This window comes from Vigna unguiculata, chromosome 3 (assembly GCF_037176805.1).
Source record: "Vigna unguiculata cultivar grain cowpea cultivar isolate G323 ecotype 2 chromosome 3, ASM3717680v1, whole genome shotgun sequence".
NCBI lineage: Eukaryota > Viridiplantae > Streptophyta > Magnoliopsida > Fabales > Fabaceae > Vigna > Vigna unguiculata.
The window spans coordinates 55,394,253-55,418,873 of NC_140794.1; the positions used below are offsets into that span (position 1 = coordinate 55,394,253).

A 24,621-nucleotide genomic window follows, 5' to 3' on the forward strand; every position below is an offset into this window, starting at 1 on the left:
AAAAAATAGTTCATTTTCAGTTCTAATGTAGGAAAAAAGTAGTTTATTGTTTCGTTCATAAATCGATTTCCATTTTGATAATCGGTGGTTTGAAAAGATGTAGAAAGCATTTGATGGATCGTTGCATTTTTTTTTGGTATTTGTCTTTTTTTTTTTTATTGAAGTGATCAGTCTTGGTTTATTATATTTCTCATTTGTTTTCATATTTTCATATGAGCATTTCCTTTCTAATAAACATACTTAAATGTCTGCATTTCTGTTTAGTCCGAGATGTAACATACACCGTGCCAGAATAAATTGACTGTCTCCATAATTTTAATAGGTTCATCGTATACAAATAATATATATACCCATTCCTCGTGTCAGATCAAGCAAACTGTGAGGACATCGGAACCAATTTAGATAGAAATCTGTAGTAACAATTAAAAAATGGCAAGCTTTCAGACAGTATAGAACCAAGTGGTAAATTCGTGGTATTTTAAGTGAGTAAAGTTCTTTTTCAGGCAGCAGAAGATTTCATTGTATCTCCTTTCTTCATCCTTTGTGGTTAGAACGCAACGACAAAAGACTTAATTTTTTATTTTTTACGTCTGAGACACTCTAATTTCAATACTTTACACCCGCTACTTAAAACCAAGTTTACTTGAATTTGGTGATTATTCATATGATTATATTATGTGTTTACTTATCAAATCAACATTATACACAATTATTTGTACAAATGTCTAAAAAAATCAAAGCCGTGGGTTGATACTCACTTGAAAACAAAATTACAAAAAGTACATGAGACTCGAGAATCCAGAACCAGTTATTGTTAGCTGCTGTGAACAGAGGATAACGGAAGCGAAGCTCACCTCAAACATGAAGCTTTGCCCGGACCCTAATCTGGTTCCAGATGGTCAATTAAGTCAAACTTCTTCTCTTACGGTGTAGCTGCGACCTCTGTCCTGTTTTCTGCCGTCGTAATTTTTTTAATTTGCTTTCATACTACGAATCGTCCGTACCAAAGTAACGGTCTCCAAATTCGCCCAACCCTGGTATGACCTGGAACTGGTCATTTAATCCTTTTTCGATCTCCGATGTGACAATTTTGAGATGCGGAAAACGTTTACAAACACAATGTATGCCCTCAGGAGCCTGAAATGATTTTTTGAAATTCAGTGTACCGGTATTCATCAAACAAAGGGTATTAGTGCGGCTGAATTTACTAACTTACAGAAATGAGGTTAAGGAATATTATCTGGGACTCTGGAACTCCCTTCTTTATCAGAAGCTCGATTGCTTCGCTTGCAGTGTTACCTACATTATCATTCAACTGCTTATTGCCACCATACACAAGTCCCGGTGTCATCCATAAATAAACAGAAAAATAAAAAAAAATGTGAATGAAGAATTCGGTTGGCTGAAGCTTCGTAAATTAATGGTCTATTGTGAAACTAAAATTGTGTTCTGCGATCTGATAGAAGATGCTAATCTTCTACGATCTTTTTGCCGTATGTACCGGACTAATTGGTTGTACAACAACAATAAGAGCTTAACCAATCTTATAGCGAAAATTTGTAATAAATGAATAATTTTCAGCATTTAGAAGTTTTATGTACAAACGAAGAAGAACGAAGAGATGCATGCAAAATGATAACAACGCACCTGTACCGAGTACTGGGTCCATGAGTAGAACATGTCTCTCCGAAATATCTTTAGGAAGCTTCTCATAAATAAGCTAATGAAGTGCAAAACATTGCAACAATTAGGATGTGCAGATTCTATCATCTTAAACAGAGATCTAACATATTAGAGTCAGATAGGAAAGTTAATACCTGGGTTTCATCACCATCGCGGTGAATGAGAATTTTTCCGATCTTTATTCCATTACAGCAAGCACGAAAGGCATTTTCCATACTTTCGCCACTGAAACATTTTAAAGGAAATCTATGTTCATAGAGTTGCACAATTACTGAAATTTATTTTTTAAATAAATGACTGAACTATTAACAAAATATAGAAACTGTCAAATTCCCATGAATTATCTTTTATCGGATCACATTATGTTGAATTTTAAATTAAAATTTAGCATAGGACAATGGTATCTTAGAAAAGAAAATTCTAACGAGCTTGTTTTCCAACTTTACTATAAGATTAAGAACATTTTAATATAACCAGTTTTAGAAATGAACAATATGGACAATATAACCAGTATCTTAGAAAGAAGAACTACTATAGTAACAGAAAATCTTTTTTAACAGGGAAAGATACCTTCGAATAATGGATACTCCGCACAATTTCTTACAAAAATCAACTCCAGTATAAATTGAGCCTGAAAGAAATAACAATAACAATTTTGGAGTGTGTGTGTTTACGATCAACATGGAAATGTTGAGGTGAGGACGGTGGCAATGCTATGCAGTTTACAGCATTATTCAAACAAAGTTTTGTTATTTAATAACACGTTCTATCATGAATAATGATATTACTTCTTTAGACAGACCTGTAGGTGTGATTACTTGTTTCTCTGTAAACGGCAAGTAACCAAGACCATGTTCCACTACCTGTGAAATCGGTGATATTAAGATTAGTTGTTAAGAGCAGCTGTAAATCCTGTATAAAGCTCATTGTCATTGCCTACCAAACGAATTAGCCGATCTGAATAAAAAATGAAATCATGCTTTGATATGTCCTTATCACGAATAAGAGTGTGCATGCCTCTAGTCTGTAAGAAAACTTCAAAATTAGAAATAAATTAGCATAAGACAATTCCTTGGGGGAAATAAGCAAAAAGAAAACTAAAAAGTTTAGAGAGGAGGAAGAAGCAAGATCAAAATTACCTGGAAAGTAGACTGTATAACATTCAAATTTGGATATATTTTGCAGAGGTTATGTTGGCCAAGCTTAGTGCGGATATGTTGAACAATCAAGTCAATTGCTACACCATTCTCTCCCCCGCGAGGTATTATGATGTCGGCATATTTTTTGGATGGAAGAATAAAATCTTCATAGGCAGGCTTAACAAACTTTGCATACTGAAAATGCAACAACAAATATTTCCAACATCAGCCACCAAGTTCCATGTATCGGTCTCAGAAATTAGAGTTAAAACAAACAGAACCAAATTCAGAGTACAAGATCAAACAAAGTCTTTCATGCAGGCTACAATGGTAGCAAGCACCAATGAAATTCAATCTTTTAAGTTCAAACTTCAAACTTACTTCCCTCCAACCACGTTATTACCATTAACACATTGTTTCGAGCCCTTTTTCATGCTTAAGTACAGATATAGGACCCCAGAACAGACTATCAAAATATTATTTTGCCTTTTAGACAAAAAAGAAAAATTATTTTAAAAAGAAAGACAACGTCAAGTAGCATTCGTTGGTCACTTACTGTATCATATCCGACTTTGACTCAAGCCTGTCCTTTACAATTAATGGGACTGAATCATTGTATAGGACAACGATTTATTCCCACATAATTTAGGTTTCAGAATAGGCATTGGTAGCATTATTTATTCATTATCGATTACCAAAATAACCCCTTCTTTATCACCTCAGCAATTTTAAGATATCGGTTAAATAAACTATTGAGATTTGATAAATGGTAATCCTAATACCCGAAGTTCCTTACGTCTGTCAATCGGGTGAAGTTAATATATGTAAACAATAAAGATAATAGGTCTTGCCTGTTCCAAGACTGATTGTACATCTCTACCCCTTTCGACTGTATCACGTTTTATTCTGCGGGCAAGCCTCACATCTGGATCTGCATGACATGCAATGCAATATCAGTATGACGAGAATACCATATAAAAGCAATCACATTTTCAACAGAAAAAAAAATGCCAAGAACTATGGATGGACAAGCAGAACATGGAGCAAACTCTCCTCACAGTGGTAAATCTTCTGATTTTCAATGCTTAATCATAGTTATTTATCGTGCTCTTAGAAAACGAACGAAGCAAGCTTATTGGTTTGTCTAATACAACTCCCTTATTATACACATGAAAACAGATAACCCCAACAGGATGCATAGATCCAGAGAGAGATTCATGGTGTTGAAGAAATTATAATAAGAAATTTATATTACCTCAAATTATCCAAAAGCTTGTCTAGAATGCTTTTTGTTGAGTAAAAGCGATGGAAGAACTTGAAAGGCATGACCACTATACGTATAGTCCGTAGTTTATGACCAGGTTTGATCAATTCAAGCAATGATGAGATTTTGTATAATCCAAGTTATTACATGGGATCTCAGACTGAACAAAGCTTAGTATATGGATACATGCTAGATCGAGGTAAGTACTAAATACAGGATGTACCAATTTCCCCCTTGTCTCTAAACATCCGTTTTTTCTTTCCTTGTGACGAACAAAATTTGTATATTTTAAACCTAACTCATCATGTAAGAGCAATAGATGGGAAAAAAACTTAAAACGATAAATAAAATGTAAGAGCAATAGACCTGCATCGACAAATATCTTCATATTCATCATGTTGCGGACACGTTGTTCATGAAAAACCAATATACCCTCCATAATGATTACATCAGATCCATTGACCTGCCAACCAATAATAAAATTAATAATAACAGCCAGCCCAAATTTTCATTCTGCTCGAATGCAACACCTCCAATCATAATTATCAGAAACCATCTATTAGCTCAGGTTCAATAGTGAAGATAGGGTATTAAACTTAAAAATCATTCAGCAATTTTACGAATTCAAAAATTACACCCTTTCTTCTTCTGAATAAAACAAATACAATTTCGGGTATGCTTAGCTTAGATAGATACACAGGCAAGTCTAAGTAGGAATGATTTCGACCGTTGGCTCTCTAGGAGCACTGTAACTGCAGATGGTCTCGTTACTGGCATAAAAGAAAAGATTCAATAATTAACATTTAACACCTCATTTTAGCTTAACGTGACAGAAAGAAGGAAACCTGTCGAGATCTGTCGTTAGATCTCTGATGAAGCTTGAAATCATATATTGGAATCTGAACCGACTGTCCAGATTTGAGCTGACCGAGGGTTTCTACTAGTTGATCTGTGTCAAATGCATCTAACAAAACATAACAAACCTAATTAGAATTCTAAAAGATTTATTCAAGAATCTCAATTAAGTTTCAAGCAACCGTACTAGGATGATCAAAGTTATACTCATGAACGCGTTTCAACTCCTCATTCGTCAAACCGCGGTAGAATGAATCCTACAACAATAACAGATCATCACTCAAGTTATTACTGGTAGTGATTAACATGAATTCATTTTTACTCGGTTTCAGATTTAGCATAATGCGAATAACAAGATTGCCATTACAAAGAAGAAATCCAACGATTCAGTTCATGTTTCCACAACGATCAAAATATAATACCGTCGCAACACAATATTACAAACAGAGAATCGCAGAGACCTGAGAGAGGAGCACAACTCTGTGATCTTGCAGTTGCTGAACGATAATGTCGCACACAGTGGTTTTCCCCGATGCAGTGCCTCCAGAGACACCTGATCCACGTTGAGAACGCAAATCGAATTAAAGAACACAGAAACAACACGTGCCATTAGATCCTCTCGGACGAGAAAATGCAGACAAATTATACGTTCAGATTTTCGTTTTCAACTGTAAGATCTAATCCATCCGTAAGCAGAAGCAATTATATGATAAAGCAAGATGTTAATTCAATCAGAGTATAGAAGATAATTGAAAAAGAAAAAAAAAAGAACAATGGTGTTTGGATTCAAAGAAAGTGAAACGCCATTTATTTATTTTCCGGTGAACCAAACGCATTGAAATATAAAACGGTGAATGTAAGAAGAAAGAAGATGAATGGTTGTGTTGTGTGTGTGTGTAACGTAATACGATATAATAAAGTTACCAATGATGAAAGGTTGATGAGATGAAGTTGGAGAACAAGACGACGTCGTTGAAGGTTGCCAACCCGAGAAGTGCGCACCGGAGACAACATCTATGACCATATCCATTGGAATGCGTTTGGTTTCAATGATGACTCCACTGCGCCTTTCTCTTCTAACGCTATTATATACGTATGCGTTTGCGCCATCTATCACCCCTCGCAACAACTTCACCCCATTATTGCTTTTCTCTCTGTCCCTCTTTTATTGCTGATATTTTCTTTTGATATTCTCACCAAAGCACAACTCGCATATTTCATAATAATTTAAAGGATCATTACTTATAAATGTATTTGAAAATTCCTAATTTTTGGGTTGTTACCTAAAATGTATATGGTAATATTAAAACATACATGCACTAAGTTGTATTGGGTTTAAAATTGTTAGAGTGAAAATGCTTTAATTTTAATGTTTAAAAGATATTTAAAAGGATAGAGTTGTTTAAAATAGTTTTAGGTTGGTTTTGAGAATTGTTAGATTTCTTTTATAATGAATTTCTTTTTGTCAAATTTATTTAAGCGAAAACATTTTCACATAAGTAAAACAGAAATCAAGATAATAAATAATTTTCTTTATCAAAGAATTTTGTTGAAACAAAGATATTGGCATTCACACCATACCTTTTAATTTCATGTAAGCTAAAATGTGTCATTCAAACAATGCGTCTTTGATGTTTATATAGTGATTTGGTGTTGATATGCATTAATCAATCTTATATCCACAATAATAATGTGAGATATGATGTATGTCATGGAGAATAATTTTCTAATTAATGAAATATGTGGATATGAAAGAGTTTAACGTGTGAATATGTAGGTTATAAGTTAGGAATTATTGAAAAAATATAGGTTAAAATACTCTGTTGGTCCTCGTTTTGATTCAGAAATCTCAAATTGGTCCTCGTATTTTAATTGGTCTCAATTTCGTCCTCGTTTTTGTAATTCAGTATTAAATCAGGGTAATCACTAACAGTGTAAAATTTTTTAACGTTAACTTGGTTTTGATTTTCTGACGTGGCGTTTATTATTTTTCAGAACGGCACAGTGACTGCATGGATTGAATTAAAAATAACATAGTGCTTGAAAAACCCTAAATGTTGTAATTAGGAAATTAGGGATTGGATTGGGAAAATCAGTGTGAGGCGTGGATTGCGAACCCCATGTGCGTGGACGAAGGTGAAGTAGGACCACATTTTTCTTCAATTACATTTTCACTGCACCATGAAAAAAAAGTTCCAGCCAACAACTTCTTCACTTCCACCCTATCAAACGAAACAAAAAACCCCCAATTGCAAAATTAGGTTTTCCAAAATCAAAATACAAAAACAACATACACAAAAAACAGAACTAAATTCATTTCCATATCTCATATCTTGAACTTTGGACATCTCCAAAATTTTCTCTCTTGTTCTTAGCAGTTCTCATGATTGCCTTCTCACTGCAATAGCAAAGAGGTGCGAAATCGAACCTCCTCCCCACACCCCCATGAGAAGAAATGGTAGAATTTGTGCAGGACGAGGACGAGCAAGAATGAGAGGGAGACATTACCGGTGCAGGATGAGCAAAACAGAGGAGACCACAGACCTTCCGCACCCTCTTTCAAATTCAAACACTTATCCTCTCCCAATATTACCTTCTTAAAAGAGAAGACAACAATGGTTGTTTAAGGTGCCAACCACAAGCCGTTTGCCAACAGTTAACGATTGCCCTGATTTAATACTGAATTACAAAAACGAGGACGAAATTGAGACCAATTAAAATACGAGGACCAATTTGAGATTTCTGAACCAAAACGAGGACCAATGGGGTATTTTAACCAAAAAATATATATGTAGGTTATAATGGTACTTTGAGTTAGATAACAAAAAATTCATTTGATAGAGAGTAGATAGATCCATGAAATATATGTATTTTTGTCTACCTCTTTTTATTCATTTGGCTATACTTCTCTTTCAGATATCACCATTTATTATCTATTATTTCCTTTTCTATTTCCTAAATTGAAGCACATATGCTTGAGATCTTTCACCCTTACAAAATATTTTATCAGATAGGTGAGTTGTATCGGAAATTAAGTGAATAAGTTTAGTGCATGATATGTTTAAATTACAAAACCAACTTTCAACTAAATCAATCGAAAAAGTTGATAAATTAATTAAAAAAAAATTCAATTAGTCTGTTTTCTTTCTCCAGCCTTCAATGTATATAGCCTTAGAAAAGTCATCATCAAATTTCTTAATGGGTCACTTTAACTATATTTATTTTTCATACGTCAACTTTGGTTTAACATAATTTCCTTATATTTGGCACTCATTTACACCTACCATTTTTGTTGGAAAACACTATCACACTTATGATTTTGATCATACAGCTATGACTTTTTCCAACTTCTCTCACAAGAATCCGAAACTTATTTTCCTTTAAATTTGACCCTACAACCATTCTTCAGAATTTTCAACTCTTTGACATTCAAAATACCGAACAAAGTAATTTCTAGTTGAGAACTTGTTCGTCCCTTCATGACAATAAGTTTCTAAGTAATATCATATTATTCATTTTTTTTACCTTATCTGGCACTGGCAAATAAATTTACAATTAGATTACTATCATTATTTTCTTTTTTATATATTAAGTAATCAACTTCTATGGTATTTCTATCCTTAAATCGGATAAATCTTTTTCATAAATTGAATATTCACTTCTCAACCAATTTTTAATCACTATTAATTAATCGAATAATAAAAAACAATTAGCTTCTTTACAGCGCCACGACATTAATATGGCTTTCCTAAGTTCTTTTCAATAGGTGATGTATTAAGAAAATAGGGTCTAAGTATATTTTTATCAATGTAATTGTATTAATTTTTGTTTTTTTTCTCAATTATAAAATTTTTGTTTTCAAATTTGACTACCATTCAAGTTACACCACTGTGTTATAAAGAGTCATGTGAAAAATCAAATTTCAAACAAAAATACCATATATTTGTAAATGTAAAAAATAATGTATTTTCAAAGATAACAATAAAAAATATTAATACTTTTTATCCATAACCGGACACTTTTCTGTCCTTCTTTCGCTTCATTTTCAAAAGAAGCTGATGAATCAAAACACATAAATTATAAAAGAGCAATGAAACTCTTTAATCAAAAGATCAATTCCCAATGTTCCTTATATACAAGTGTATCTGGATTTATTATTGAAAATAACGTAAATAAAATTGGTATTTGATCTTTTAACTATATATTTTCGTTTCTTCTCAAAGAGATGAGCAAAACGGAACAAGAATATTTGTTCGTGACAGAGACCATAACTCTTTAATATAACTCTTATTAGTTACTTTTTATAAAAATTAATATTTTTAATTTGACTCCTCGTCAAATTAGTTATGGTCTTTATTATTAATTTAATTAATCATCACTTTAATATAATGAATATTACACATTTAATTATTTTTTATTATATATATATATATATATATATATATATATATATATATATATATATATATATATATATATATATATATATATATATATATATATATATATATATATATATATATATATATATATATAATCCAAAGCTAACACTCAATTCTTCTAATTTGGTTGGAAGTTAAGATTCTAAAAACTCGAATACTACTAAACTCCATAAACATGGTGAAGAACGACACACGTAGCAAGTCCCTACCCATTGAACTTTGGGAACTACGAAAATGGAGACATGAACGCCGTCTTAAATTCATTCAGTTAAACTATGCAATCAGACACAGACGAAAGGAAAGTGTTCGAATAAGACTCTAAACTGAATTTGAAGAAAATGAAAATCTTATTCAATTACATGAATCAAACACATGTTTAACACAAAGCAAAGAACAAAGTTGATTCGATAAATAATTCGTTACATTTCGTAGCTCTGTACTTTTGTCATAACCAAAATCTCATTCCACAAAAAGCGATTTACAATTCCAGTATGTGTATCGATGAATGAAGAAACAAAAGGGAATGAATAAGGATCAGACACAATGTAGAAAGAAATGAATGAGATGATTAACTAGTTCATCATGACTCTGAACTCTTCAAAGCTAAGCATGCCATCACCATTCAAATCAAAGCGAGCAATCATGGCTCTGCACTGATCCATGGACTTGGATTCACCCAACTTCTTGAGCATCCTCTTCAAGGCTTTGGGCGTGATGAAGCCACATCGTTCTCTGTCGTACAAATCAAAAGCTTCCCTTAAATCCTTCACCTTCTCTTCCTCTTCCACTCCCTCCATCATCTTCACCAAATCCTCCAAACAAAGAAACCCATCACCGTCAGAATCCACCGCCGCAACCACCATCTCAGCCTCTCTCAACCCAACCTCCCCACCCAGCATCCCTATTCTGTTCCTCAACTCACAAGCTGAAATCTTTCCCACCGTCCTCGTCCAAGTACCTCAGCACCCGCTCGTATTCACCACCCTTCATCATTATCCCTCTCAACAAACAATTAAACACGTGCCCGATTATCAAACTAAGTTGTTGTCGTGAAATGTTTGTTCTGCTCGGAGGTTTATATATAAGCTTCGCGTTGTGTAAATGGCGCGTTTATTCTTTGCCAATACTGTGGGAAGAAGAATGAGAATAAAAAAGGAACAAAACAATGACATATGCAGTTACTTATTTACGCGGAGCCAATGAGAGATAAGAGGAGACTTCAAAGTTCAAACAGTTCGAGAACAACATTAATGTTATGGTCAAAGGAATAGGGAATTGTTATTTTATGTTTTTCGTGTTTTAAATTTGGAATTGCATGTTGGCAATTTGGCTTGGTGAGAGATCACGAACGAGCAAGACGCGTGCGGGTGGCTTGGTGCTAACCTGGTCACACGGTGGGTACACTGCCTTTATTCAATCTTATCCTTTCCCTTTCTGTATTTTCATTTTATACACCCAACTTACCCAATATAAAAATGTGTATTAATTACATCTTCAAACCTTCTAGCCCTGTTCAAATTTCGGTTATTTTTCTAAAAAAATAAATTGGTTTTCAATTCCCAAGTTTAAATTGTGTTCATGTTTGAATTGGATCGTTTACATATTGTATTAAAAATAGTATTTGTGATTTGTGAAATGTTTTATTAGTATATTATACGTATGATTTATGTTTAAATTGGTCAACGTCACAACAAGAAATACTAGTATTGTTTCGTTCTATTAGAGGACAAACAAAATTTGGCTGCCAAAACAGGAAGTTTGTCACGTTTATTTATTGGGTTGAAAATGAGAGAGATGAGAGGAAAATTACAAACTTTGTCACGTTAATTTTTTGGGCCAATTGTGACGTATAATAAGTGTGAGATATGACATTGTTTTTTGTTGTTGTTTGTTTTAGCAGTGTAGAGAATAGAGCACAAGGAATTAAAGATGAGGCATTTAAATGACGTGTGGACGGAATCATTCTTATGTGAGCAGAGAGAAGGGCTCATTTTGAGAGTATACAGGAGATTATGCAAGTGAAAATAGATTATAATTAAAAATTAAATTTTAACAGTAGGAAAAAACTTATAATATATAATTAATTATAAATTTTATCTTATAAATCAATTTTGTAAAATTGAGTTAAATTTAAAATTTACTTTTTAAATTGATATTAAAATTATATTTGTTGTTTATTCGATTACTCGATAGATTTATTAATTTTTGGATCTATTATATGTCATCAGATCGAATTACTAATCTCATGTTTGTCCCAGATGTTATAACTTAATTATATATTATTATTTTATAAAATTATTGGTATTTTTTTTTTAATTTGAACAGTTTTTTAATAATAGAAAACATTTTTATCAATAGTGTTTTTTCACTAAAGTAATAATAATAAATTAGAGTTGAATTGTGTTTGAATGAAAAAGTTTTAGACGTTAATTTATTTTTATAATGAATTTAAATAACTTTGATAAAATAAGTTGTTATAAAATTAACATTATATAATTTATAATAATAATTTTATTATTTAAAATTAAATAATTCTATATACTATTAAAGCGTGGTATCTTTTCTTTGTTGGGAGGACTGTGGTTGGTTTGACGAATTTTCACACAAAGTGAAAATCAAACATGAATTTCCGAGTTACATGAATTTCATCTATAAATGTGGACGTTATAAAATAAAATATTGGAAAAGATTATATGAATTTCTATATAATGAAACTATTCATTTTTTTTTAGAGTTCTTTGATTTTTTTTCTAGAGGTTTTGTTATTCTAGTCGTTTGATTGAAGAACCGAGACTGTAGGATTGATCCTTTCGGCAAGTTCTTCAAATTGGACCGATCAGTTTCTCCGTTCGCGTAAGTTGAGTTTCCGCTCTCCTTTTAGTCTTTTTCTGTTTTCTGTTATATGCGAGCTCTCTTTCGCTTGCATGCGACGTTTTAATCATTAATATGAGTATTTGTTGATCAATGATCATAATGATAGGTCCTAATCGTTCTTATGATGTTTCTATGTGTACATAGAGCATCTTGTGGAGTTAGATACATTTTGGTGTTCTTTGAGCGGTTTGGGTCTACAAAGTTGCTTTGTCAGGTAAGGGAAGCCGATAATTGACTTTATTTAAAGAGTTCAATGAATATAATAGTGTGTAGTTAGAATTGATCGCTTGATTTGCTTTTTATTGTGAACTAGTTGATGCTTTATATAAGTGAAATTTTGAATGCATTGTATGAGTTGAGGTTGAATTGGAAAATAAACACTTGAATCATGACTCTAATTGTTATCATCTCACTTTGCTTGAAAACCAACACTGCCATGGAGGTGCCAATTTGGATCATGAAATCAAGTGAAACATCTCCCAACGAAAAGATGTTTTTACTACGTTTTTATTTTTATAGTTTAAAAATAGAAAATTTGGAGATAAGTTATAAAATTATAATGCGTGATACAAAATTACTTATGTTTAAAATTCAGGCATCCTTTTTTACTCAATTATAATTACTCTATGATGCAGGGAAACTAAAAAGACTCAATAATAATGCGAATAACATTTTAGGGGAATTTGAACTAGAAGGTCAAGAATGCAAATTCTGAAATTGTCAAAACAAAAAATATTTCTCAGTCGTTTCTTTCGACCTAAGGGTTGGTTTGAAAACATTACCAACGAACATTTTCTGAAGAAATCTATAAGAGAGCTTACAAATTTCTAGATTTTATTTTTACTCAAATAGAATCTTTTCAACTGTGAGCGTGAATTTGATTTTAATATTTTAATGAACTTGATTTTAATACATTAATATTAATGAAAAAAAAACTATTATAGTATTCATTGAATTGAACCTTTAACCTAAATCTTTTTATAATAATACAGTTTTAAAATTTTTAATATAATTGAATCTATTAATAATATATTAATTTTTAAATTATTAATTTGATAATTGAATTGATTAATATAATAGTGAAATTAAAATATCTTGTAACGCAGACTTTAGTTTATCTGCGGTTACTTTGAACTCGAAAATTTTGCTTTGTAACTTGACTTAGCCGTCAATTTCAACTACAACTAGCAAATAAGGTAACAGGCGAAAATTTAACGTATATAGTAAAAGTTAATTAGATATTTATTAATTAAATTATTTTTTTTTTGTTAATTAAATAGGTTTAAGTCAATATATGCACAATTATTTAAAAAATATATATAAATTGCGGTATAAATATTATTTAACACAATGGTTTTTACACTCACACAATATATAATATATTTATTATATTTTATAACTTCTAACGTAATATAATATACTGCGGTATAATATTTTAACTCTGAATCCTTAATTAGTTTGGATAATTCTTGTGCATACATTATGTAACCCGTTTTCTTTTACTAATTCGCCTTTTTTTCCTTTAAGAGCGACCTTAACACAGTTGTTTTACTTTAAGAAACATTGGTTAATATATTTTTTATTATTGAAATATATGATATGTTTCCAAACACTTAAATATATGAAATGATGTTGCTTATACAAACAATGTTTTACGTATTTTAAATGATAAAATATATATTTTCAGACCCATTTAAAAGAGAAAACTAATAGAAGTTCTCAAGTAGAAAGTAGGATATAAGACTCGCCGAAAATCATTTAAAGAGCTCAATAAACAACTATATATTATGGTATATGATAGGATCATTGTATAAATAACTTTAAATTTTTTAACAATCCTCTTCTTAATATATGAAGATACCGGTTGTATGATATAGTTATCACCTTATCTTCAATTTACTTAAGAAACAGTGAAAGATAACTTTTTTTTGTCTTCATATATATTTTTCTGTACAAAATATATTGAAACAATAAACAAATTGAAAATAATGTAATAATTTAATAATTATAAGTGAAATACAATTAATTTGAGTTGAGGTCCTTCACCAACGGAGCAAACTCCGGATCTTTACATAATATAAGGGTCTTCTATGTTCTATGTAATCATAAAGCAAGAACATGAAACGGGTTCCATTACTAAGATCGTTAAAATTAACATGAAAAGCAAAACATAATCTAATATTTGACTCATTCAAAAATCAGAAGAGAACATGGTAAAGAGGTATCATTCTCCTTTGTTGTTTCTTCAGAGAAGTTACATCTTGAGTAATTGGTTGCCATGATCAGATTCATTTAGTTTTCAAATACAAATATGTTCAAAAGCCTTGTTACAATATTTAATTTACATCATTTGTGTTTTTACGTAGGATTTGTTCCTATATAGTTTATCAAAATTCATGATATTTCCTTGGAGATTGATAAATTCATTTTGTGCATTTGCTCCCCGATTTGACTTCCCTGGCTTTTACTATTTAACGAATAGTCTTTTTGCAATGTTGATTATTCAATTTCCATATTCCTTATATTGATGATCCACGAATTTTTAATTTAGGTCAGGAGCTATCATGCAAAATGCAGTTAGCAGAGATTATAAACAGCGAAGAGCAAAAAGTGAGGAAAGTTATGAAGAAGATCTTATCAACCAATTACCAGATGGAATCCCTGTAACCATTTTATCTAAATTGCCAATAACTGATGCTGCTAGGACCAGTATCCTCTCAAGAAAATGGAGATATCTATGGACATATTTTTCTGGATCCTTGGAATTTGATGGTTCACCTATCATGAAAGACATGAAAAAACACATTAAGAACGCTGCAGAAAAAAGGCATTTGCAGATGGCAATGGAGATCATGTATAATGCTGAAAGCCAAACATATACGAGATGGATCGATGAATTGTTGAGTTCACTTAATGGTTCAACTCTACAAGGATTAAAATTTTGGTTTCATGTGGGTTCAGGGTGTGATACTGATAAGTGGGTCCACTTTGCTATTCAAAAGAAGGTTCAAAAGCTTGAGCTGTATTTTGGGGATACAATTGAATACGTTCTTCCATTGCACTTGTTTAAACCAGAAAGTTTTAATTCCTTGCATGTTTTGCGTCTGAAATGCATTACTGTGACCGAGGAGATGCTAGAATATCTACTGCGCTGTTGTCCATCACTTGAAACGTTGAGCTTGGTTGACTCAGTAGTGCCAAAAACTATGAAGGTTTCGGGTTCATCACTCAAGCTGAAAAGTCTAGAATTGATGAGATGTTGGGAGCTGCTAAGACTTGAAATTTTTGCTGAGAATTTGGTGTCATTCAAATACTACGGATCCTATTTGGATACAGAATTTAAGAGTGTTCCTAGTCTTCTGGAAGCAACATTTGGAGGCTCCTTTGTGGAGTTCACTAGAGAAAGCTTTTTACCACATTTGGAAGTGCTTACATTGGATATTACACAAAACATACCTGAAGTGGTAGCCTTTATTAACTTACCATTCCTTTCTTCAGGTTGCATTCCTTGTTCACAGAGTGGTATCATTTTTCTGTCTTATTTTCAGATTTGCTCGCTAGGTCAACTTCCCCAGCTAAAAAATATCAAGCATTTGGAGTTGGTTTCCTGTGTTGATGATGGCATCACACTTGGTGCTTGTGCTTTGTTATTGAGGGCATCACCTACACTGTGGAGGTTCACCCTAAAGGTGAATATCCTTTGGCTGTCAAAAATACTCAAGAGTATTCGTGCTTTGACAGTGTTGTGCATCAAGCAAGTGCTAAAAAGCTAGAATCCTTATATACTTGAATCCGACTATTTTTTTTTTTTTCATGCTCCAGATGCTACATACGAAATCCCCTTTAAAAACAAAAGGCAAAATTACAATGAAATGTCAACACGGTCTCAAGGAGTTGGAATTGGTCGGGTTTTGTGGAGCATCATGTGAGGTTGAATTAGCTACCTACTTACTTAAGAATGCAGTTGAACTCCAGAAGATAACCATTGACACAAGATTACCAACTAGACCGAAACTAAGACCACCGGGGGAACACTTCAAAGCTTGGGACCGTGAGGAAAATAGAAACCGTGCTAAGGAACTGCAAGAAAAAGTGCCACCTTGGATTGAATTTGTTTGTATTTGAAGAGGTATTACAAGCTAAAACATCATCAGTATTGGCATTGAAAAAACAAAAACTTGTAAAGGTGGCTAAGCATCAGTGTTATAACAACAGCAATAATAATAATAATAATAATAATAATAATAATAAGATAGAAACTAAAAGGTAAATTGGCATGGAGACGAATCATTAATTCCAGTCCCCTGCTTTACTACAAAACTGAAGCTTGGTTCAAAACCCATAAGATCATCTGCACATTCTCAACATGGTCTTTGATCTCCATTTACACATTCTAATACAAAATTTAACTTTTATTTTTATTTGAAATCAGTGATTGTAATAGGGGGGAAAGAAAAAGGAGAAACAATTATATACCTGAGCCATGGAACAATGACTGATGTGTCTAATCCACCACTGTAAGCCAGCACCACCTTATTCAATTTTCCACGTAGGCCACCACCTGCAGTTGCTTCAATAACAGCATGTCAAGTAACAATTTTGAAATTGGGAAAAGAAGGAAATTCAAAAAAATTGGGACCTTTGTGTGAATGGAAGGAGCAGTAGCAGGAGATGCATTTATCTCAGCCATTGTTACAAAATACAGCACTCCACAAGGACAATAACAGTATAGTGCAGGCAGCGTCCTTTGTTTGTATGTATATGTCTCCATACTTTGATTTTGAATATAAATAAAATATTTATAGTTTTAAATATAAATTAATATTAATTTACTCTATTTTATTTAATGAAACTATTCTTGAAATACATTTCTTTAATCAAAGTTTTATTGTCATTAATTCTCTTTTATATTTATTATCATATAATAGTTTTGATAAAAAAAAACATTGTAAACAAAATTCCGTGCTTATTAACGAACTTGTTTAGTTTACGTAAATTAATTATTTTTCTTAAAAAAAAAAAACAAAATAAACTAGGAGAGAGAACAGGAAAAAAGAATGCCAAAATTAATTTCTTGATGCCCCAAAGGCAAAGAAAGAACAAAAGTTAGAAAAATGGGACCATGGACAAAAAACCCTACCAGGAGGAGCTCAACCTTTTTGTCCTGTAGTGTAAGTGATGTGAGTTACATAACTGTACTATAATGTATATAGATATAAATTATAAATTTCTAATCAAAACTAATAATTACATGCCAAGAGTTAAAGATTTGAGTGCACTAAGAACAAAAGATATTATTTGTTACCAAATGATCTTGTGTCAGAATTATCAACTTTTCAAAAGCCAATAAAAGGAAAATATGAATATTAAGTGTAATAATAGTATTTGTAGTTTTAAAATTTACATTTTAAACATGTATGAATCAAGATAAGTAATAAAAATTAATTTTGTGTAATCTATTTTAGTGACAATTTTTAATAATAAAATGATTAAATTACAAGAAAAATACTATCTACAACGATTTATGTTTTTTTACTTTTACTATATTTTTTTATAGTATTTTATATGGTACTACATAAATATAGACAAATTAGTAAGGACGACAACAAAAGTTTGAATGCGGGATTAAACAAAAAAGACATTTGTATACAAAAAGTGTTATTCGAAATATAATTTCTACTGAATATCAACGGTAATTTTTATAATTTGACTTGGAATATTTGTCATTTCACTAATATGTTTCTTTTCTTTATTTTTTTTATGTAAGTAAAACCATTATCTTATCACAGTTATGAACAATATCTTATCTATTCAGCTTTTGTCTTCAATTTTTTTCATTTTATTTTTCAAACACATTCCGTATATAAAATAAAATCATGAAAAGTAAAGAGAAACATGTTTCCAATTATTTTACAGGAACAAAACAAAATTGTCTAGTAAAGAAGAAAAGTGAGATAATAACTTTTTCACGTGTTTCCAATTATTTTACAGGAACAAAACTAAACTGTCCAGTAAAGAAGAAAAGAGAAAAGTGAGATAATAACTTTTTCATTGACAACTGTTGTCTAGACATTCTCAAAATTTCTTATCATAAAAAATTATAAAAATTTTATATTATAGTATAAATAAAAATAACATTTAAAAATATAAACCATGTAAAATATTATAGCGCACAAATCTTTCCTCCAGAAAAGGTTTTATGTACAAGAAACCAATTTTCCATCTCCAACACAAATTTTAGTTTCAGAATACAAAAACACCACTAGAAGTTGCTCAAAAGTGCTTAGAAAAAATCATTATAGCTCAAAAGAGAATGAACATATGCAAAAATGTAAGAGGGATCTCCAATCTATCTATTGTTTGTACATTTGAGGTTATATAAATAGAAACATTATTTGTTTCCATCTATACTACTCTGTTGCTGCAAATGTCACCGCTGATAACAATCATAGTCGAAGCAAACAGACTTCTAAAATCTGATTTGAATTCAGGATGAAAGTTAAATACTGACATTTTATTACAATCTAGAGACCTGATAACAATCCCCAGTACTCTCTAACTCCAATCAATATTTTTAAACAAGAAGATCAAGAACATGTTGAAATTAAACTAACACTTAGAGGCCCTGCTCAAGCATTGCTCGAACCCTCATTGGAAGACCATAAAGCCGGATGAAGCCAGCAGCATCAGCTTGATCATATATCTGGCCACTCTCAAATGATGAAATGTCTTGCCTATAGAGGCTAAAGGGACTTGTACGACTGGTTACAGTAACAGAACCTTTGTACAATTTCAAAGTCACAGAACCTGTTGTGGTCTCTGTGATCTTCTGCATAAAGGCATCCATGGACTCCCGAAGTGGATCAAACCATCTGCCAGCATACACTAACTCTGCATATTTAAGGGCTAATGAATCTTTCACCTGTATTGTTTCTCGATCAAGTGTCAAAAACTCCAATTCACGTGCAGCAGCAAATAGAATGGTTCCTCCAGGAGTTTCATAAACTCCACGACTCTTCATGCCTACAAGCCTATTCTCAACCATGTCAATCCGGCCAATTCCATGCCTTCCACCAATCTCATTGAGCTCAGCAAGTAATGATGGTGGAGAAAGCTTCTTCCCATTGACTGAAACAGGAAGCCCTGATTCTATACCAATCTCAACATATCTGTCAAAAAAGTGATGTGTTCTTTCAAAAAATTTGAAGTATAAAAGTAACTTGGAAGCTAAATATAAAGTGAAATCATAAGAAACAAGCTTACTCTGCTTGATCAGGAGCATCCTCAGGGTCTACAGACATCATGTACATGTCCTTCTTGGGTTCATTTGCTGGGTCTTCCAAAATATCTCCCTTCAATGTCACATATTTCATATATCAGAAAACAGCAACATACATTTTATTTCCAAGTAGTTTTTTAGCATACCTCGTGGCTAAGGTGCCAGAGATTCCTATCCCTGCTATATATGGATTTCTTTGTCACAGGAACAGGTACGTTATGCTTTTTAGCATACTCGATAGCATCTTCTCTCCCTGTAATATCCCATTCCCTCCATGGAGCCACGACGTTTAGCTTGGGGTTCAGAGCAAAGAAAGTGAGCTCAAACCGAACCTAAGAGTTTATGTAGAAATATGTTAGAATAAAACAATTGACATGAATCAGAGTTTTGAGCCAGATATAAAGACTTGCCTGATCATTTCCTTTCCCAGTACACCCATGGGAAACAGCATCAGCTCCAACTTCTTTGGCAACATCAACCATGGCCTATCAATCAGTAGGTATAAATCAATATATATACGGAGGAAGATGAGTGCATTCCACTGTCATCGCTATTATTCTTCAATATAAAGAGTAAATACTGCACTAAGAGCTAACAGAAGAAATGACTCTACCAAATATGATCGATATGCCAAACTTTCAAGCAAAAGTACCTTTGCAATTACAGGGCGAGCCATTGAGGTACCAAGCAAATACTTCCTCTCATAAACTGCACCAGCACGTAGGCAAGGAAATATATAATCTTTTACAAATTCCTCCTTCAAGTCTTTAACCACTAATTGACAGGCCCCACTGGCTTTGGCTTTCTGTTCTAAACCATCCAATTCTTTTATACCCTGTAAAATTTAGTGTTGTAACGACATGCAAATGCAGCAGTTGAATAAGAATTCGGATAGAACAATTTCCCCAGTCTGAAGCTTAAAATCTTAAAACACCTTCTCCAGTAACAAAATTTTGCACAACATCGATATTCATTACAAAAATTAAATGGTAAAACTCGCAACATACCTGGCCAACATCAGCAGTGAAGCATACAACTTCACAACCATAATTCTCCCTGCAACACCAAAATCATTAAATAATATATTAAAACAAGATTACAAAAAGACAGGTAAATTGACAGAAATAGGAATCATCAATTTAGCTCCCATGGTTTACCAAAAAACTTACGAAGCTTTTAATTAAAAAATCATCAATACAATTTCATAAAGGGTCTCTGATTTCTGTTTACACATTCTAAGAAAAATTCAAACATTCTTTTTTAAAGAAAAATCAGTAATAGAACAGCTTGAGGTCTAAATCGATTAGTATTTGTCATATGGATTTTAAAATATAAAACAAAAGGAGCGGAAAAATCCAATATTGCAAACTTGCAACAGAAGCCTAGTAGAAAAATGAGAAAAAAGGATGAGCAACATCTATACCTGAGCCACGGAACAATGACTGATGTGTCTAAGCCACCACTGTAGGCCAGCACCACCTTATTCAATTTTCCACGTAGGCCACCACCCTTCACGGTTTCAGAAACTACCTCTGTATCACTGCGAGCAGCTGCTTTAATGACTGCATGTTAAGAAATTTTTTAATATTATTACAGACACTGAATTTATATATCAAATATATCAAAATCAGCATTTCAAGCAAAAAAATAAAAATAAGGTGCCTCAAAGGACCTCATGTGTTTTCAACACAAATCGTCCATATTCTAAGAAACCACAATTTACCCCTCCAGAAACTTATTTGTCTACTGATACGAATGGTGATTTTAAAATACAAGTGAAAACAAACAAGTCAATTCCAACAGACAAAGAACACGCTACAAAACACTATACGCAAACAACGAACAAGGTCTTAATTAAAGATTCAACCACATAGAACAATAAGATACTCAAGACTAATGTTGGCTTAATTTAAAGATCCAACATCACTGAGAATGTAATATGTTCGTCCGCATTGAGTCAGTTCAGTAAAAAGATTAATAGAGAACTTATAATTAACCCAAGATGAAAAACTAACTTAGACAAGCTCCTTTCTTAAAAAAGCAAAAGAATTTCATTATTGAAGAATAGGCCTTAGTTTTTAAGCACAATATATGCCCAAAAAAGACCCAAATACATGCAAGTGGTTCTTTAAAGCTAAAAGTTACGCATCCGTGGAAAAAACACGACCACATAAAGGACCTTCACTGATATCCGAATCAACAGTAGGGCAAAGAACACAAAGCTATTTGTGCACATTACGTTGATTTGCCTCCAACGCCATGTAGCAGAATAGCATTGTGTCACCTAAACTCCCTTATAAACTCTTATGTGCCATATTGGATAATATTGCCGCATGGAAAGAGAAACAAACATGTGCACCATATGGAATGTAAGCGGTGCACATTTGACCACCGGAGATTGATACTTGATAGCATGCACATCCTATGTGGAGGACTTCCACCCATGATATGTAGCTTGCTTCAGACAATGGTATAAATTTCTAATGTTTCAATATAAATGTCCACGGCAGCATATAAACACTTCAGTTCTCCAATAAACTATAGGCTAAGCCATATTTTTATATCTAACCCAGAGGTGAATTAAGCACAATTGCCCTTTACCCTGCCCAAATCAGTAGAAAGAAGTCACGAAAACATACGAAATGACCCACACCACAACCTCGAAACTCAACACCAGTGACAACCCTGCTTACAGAATTGACAACAGATATCTGCAGAACATCTCAATATTAGCATCACAATTTGGTGATGTGAAGTCAGTAAGGCCAGACCCCAACCCTCGATATTGCGTTGGTTTTGCTAATTAACCACTTAGATATGCTCTTAAAAGCAGAGTTTATAAATCAAGTGAATAAAGGTAATGCATCCAGATGGGAAAAGGAGCTAAAGTAGAAACAAAATAATCTCACCTTGAAGTCTCTTGGCACCAACACTTGTTCTTAACCCCAACTACATGCAACACAGAAACCCAAAATACTTTTAACACCCACAAAACACAAATATAAAGGGAAATGCAAATGCATACGTTCGTAAACATTAAAGTTTAAGCTTTTAAGAATCACCTCTTTGATTGGCGAAGTCTTTGCCTTCCAAAGCTGATGATACAGGAGGCGCCCTGCAAAATAGAGATCAACGAAAAGAACGATGAAATAGGGGAACTTTTTGGTGCAGAAAATCCTCAAAACCCAAGAAACCTTACAATGTCAATGAAAATGAATGAAGGGTAATTGCTCTAACCAAAATATCTTAGCATTTAAAAGTGGGGGGTTTCGATATCATGGTTAAAAATATCAATCAAAGAGAGCGATGCAGAGGTTGGAAATGAAAAAGAAAGAAAAGCAGAAAAAGGGCACCTGTTGTATGTAGTGAAGGAGCAGTTACAGGGATTGAAGAGGAAGGAGAAGAAGCTTTCAACTGAGCCATTGTTCCACAGCACTGGGTGGGTGAGTGATGGAGTGAACTTGTGAGAGTGTACTACGTTAATTTGAGCGGCGTCCTCCACCAAAGAAGGGTTTCAAGTCACGTTAACACTGTCGCAGCTTTATGACAGACCTTTTTGTAAGGTTAAAATTATTGACTAGGTTAAAAATATTTGTTAAAAAAATTCATTAGGTTCAGTTCAAACAACCATTTATTAATTGGACCTGGTGAAGATTTATTTAACATTTACCCTTGCATCATGGAATGAAAGAAAAAAGCGAAGTTAGAAAATGAGATCATTTAGACTAAAAATATAAATTATAAATAAATAAATAAATTGTTAATTGTCCGATTCCTCTGTTAACATAATTTCTTTAATTAGTATATTTAAAAATAACCAAAGTAACTTTGTCGTAAAAATGAATACGGTTAAGTGTTTAAATATTGAAATAAATTCTAAAGTAAAATAAAAGATATTAAAAAAGTTGAATGAATTTTAAAAAATACTTTTTGAAACAACAAATTAATATAAATTACTCCCTCTCAAAATGGGTTGGAACCCGCGAGTCAATGCGGCTCACCACGGGTTCAGACTAAATTGAGTTAAAATTCTTTTATAAATTTCAATATGGGTTAATTCTTTATCTGGCTTACTCGGGTTGAACCTATGGCAAATAAAGGGTCACACAAGTGTTTTTTGTTAAGTTAGGATCATGTTAGATTGTTTTTTTAGCCAACGCACATAGATAATTTGTATTTTTATGATTTTGGTTTTTATTTTGATTGTATTAAAGTTTATTTAGATTTTAATTGGAATTATAATTTAGCTTTGACTGAAAAAAATAATTTTTTTTTTAATTAAGTGAGTCCGTGAGCCATCCATGGAGGATCAGATCGGATTCAAATTTTTTTGGCTCATTAATAAGTGAGTCAGGTTGGGTTAGCTCATTAAGTGATTAACTCATGATGGATCGAGCCGGATCGAACCAGATTACTCGTTTTAATATTTTATTTTAGTTATTTAATTTAGTGTAATATAACTATAAATATCAATAAAATGTTAGTTTATGAAATAATTAATTATATCAAAACATAATAATTATGAATATAACTGATTATTAGGGTAATTACATTAATATTAAATAAAACAATTATAATATAATTTATATGAAGACGTAATTAATTATGTCATAAATATTTTATTATTTTTTGTCACATAATTAATTATGTCTAGATATAACTAATTGATATCACTACAAGAAAATTTAATTTTACTAGGGGTTATTTAAGAGAGGCTATGATAACCTCAAGGAAAAATCATATGTGCTTGAGGTTTTCTAAACCTCCGATAACTATCAGGGTTTTTTTTTAAACCCCAGTTAAAATAAGTAGAGGACATTATTTTGACTTCTCGCTTATTCATATTTTTCTTTCATCCTTTCTTCAATTAGTTAAAATAGGATGCATCCTCACCATACAGATGCACAATTCCATTTTCGCACTTTATAGACGTCGGCGATTGTCTACTCTTCATCGGTTCACCCTCAGCCACTCAACCCTAGGTGCGTTCGACCAACCATTCACGAGCTCCGTCATCGCCATTGGCCTTGCCCCTGTCTAGGTTCGTATTCACCACGAGCCGTCGTGAGCATCTCTTTGTTGCGC

The 24,621-nt window shown here is 32.4% G+C and overlaps 4 protein-coding genes and 1 long non-coding RNA gene across 5 annotated transcripts; 1 reads left to right on the plus strand and 4 right to left on the minus strand.

The window, feature by feature from the left end:
* Positions 1-638: 638 nt before the first annotated feature.
* LOC114177152 (uridine/cytidine kinase UKL1, chloroplastic-like) lies at positions 639-6,105 on the minus strand. Its single transcript, XM_028062408.2, has 14 exons — positions 5,866-6,105; positions 5,403-5,494; positions 5,129-5,198; positions 4,932-5,050; positions 4,453-4,549; positions 3,674-3,753; positions 2,823-3,017; positions 2,624-2,707; positions 2,486-2,546; positions 2,254-2,314; positions 1,818-1,908; positions 1,648-1,720; positions 1,217-1,299; positions 639-1,137 (listed from the first exon to the last, which is right to left on the minus strand). The coding sequence occupies exons 1-14, from the start codon at positions 5,969-5,971 to the stop codon at positions 988-990; spliced, it is 1,362 nt and encodes a 453-aa protein (XP_027918209.1). The 5' UTR covers positions 5,972-6,105; the 3' UTR covers positions 639-987.
* Positions 6,106-9,758: 3,653 nt separating this feature from the next.
* LOC114176498 (putative calcium-binding protein CML31) lies at positions 9,759-10,470 on the minus strand. Its single transcript, XM_028061561.2, has one exon. It carries the CDS (start codon positions 10,280-10,282, stop codon positions 9,956-9,958), a length of 327 nt encoding a protein of 108 aa, XP_027917362.2. The 5' UTR covers positions 10,283-10,470; the 3' UTR covers positions 9,759-9,955.
* A 3,829-nt stretch (positions 10,471-14,299) lies between these two features.
* LOC146887958 (putative F-box protein At3g58860) lies at positions 14,300-16,819 on the plus strand. Its single transcript, XM_085671026.1, has 5 exons — positions 14,300-14,478; positions 14,809-15,721; positions 15,806-15,946; positions 16,080-16,386; positions 16,690-16,819. The coding sequence occupies exons 1-4, from the start codon at positions 14,468-14,470 to the stop codon at positions 16,380-16,382; spliced, it is 1,368 nt and encodes a 455-aa protein (XP_085527152.1). The 5' UTR covers positions 14,300-14,467; the 3' UTR covers positions 16,383-16,386; positions 16,690-16,819.
* LOC114179921 (uncharacterized) lies at positions 14,878-17,017 on the minus strand. The gene is made up of 3 exons (XR_014993669.1): positions 16,897-17,017; positions 16,734-16,818; positions 14,878-16,337 (listed from the first exon to the last, which is right to left on the minus strand). It is a non-coding gene; the product is annotated as an uncharacterized LOC114179921 (long non-coding RNA).
* A 1,560-nt stretch (positions 17,018-18,577) lies between these two features.
* LOC114179385 (arginosuccinate synthase family) lies at positions 18,578-23,083 on the minus strand. The gene is made up of 10 exons (XM_028065712.2): positions 22,890-23,083; positions 22,599-22,651; positions 22,446-22,485; positions 20,960-21,098; positions 20,544-20,592; positions 20,189-20,371; positions 19,947-20,021; positions 19,683-19,868; positions 19,521-19,609; positions 18,578-19,426 (listed from the first exon to the last, which is right to left on the minus strand). The coding sequence occupies exons 1-10, from the start codon at positions 22,957-22,959 to the stop codon at positions 18,874-18,876; spliced, it is 1,437 nt and encodes a 478-aa protein (XP_027921513.1). The 5' UTR covers positions 22,960-23,083; the 3' UTR covers positions 18,578-18,873.
* Between the last annotated feature and the right edge of the window lie 1,538 nt (positions 23,084-24,621).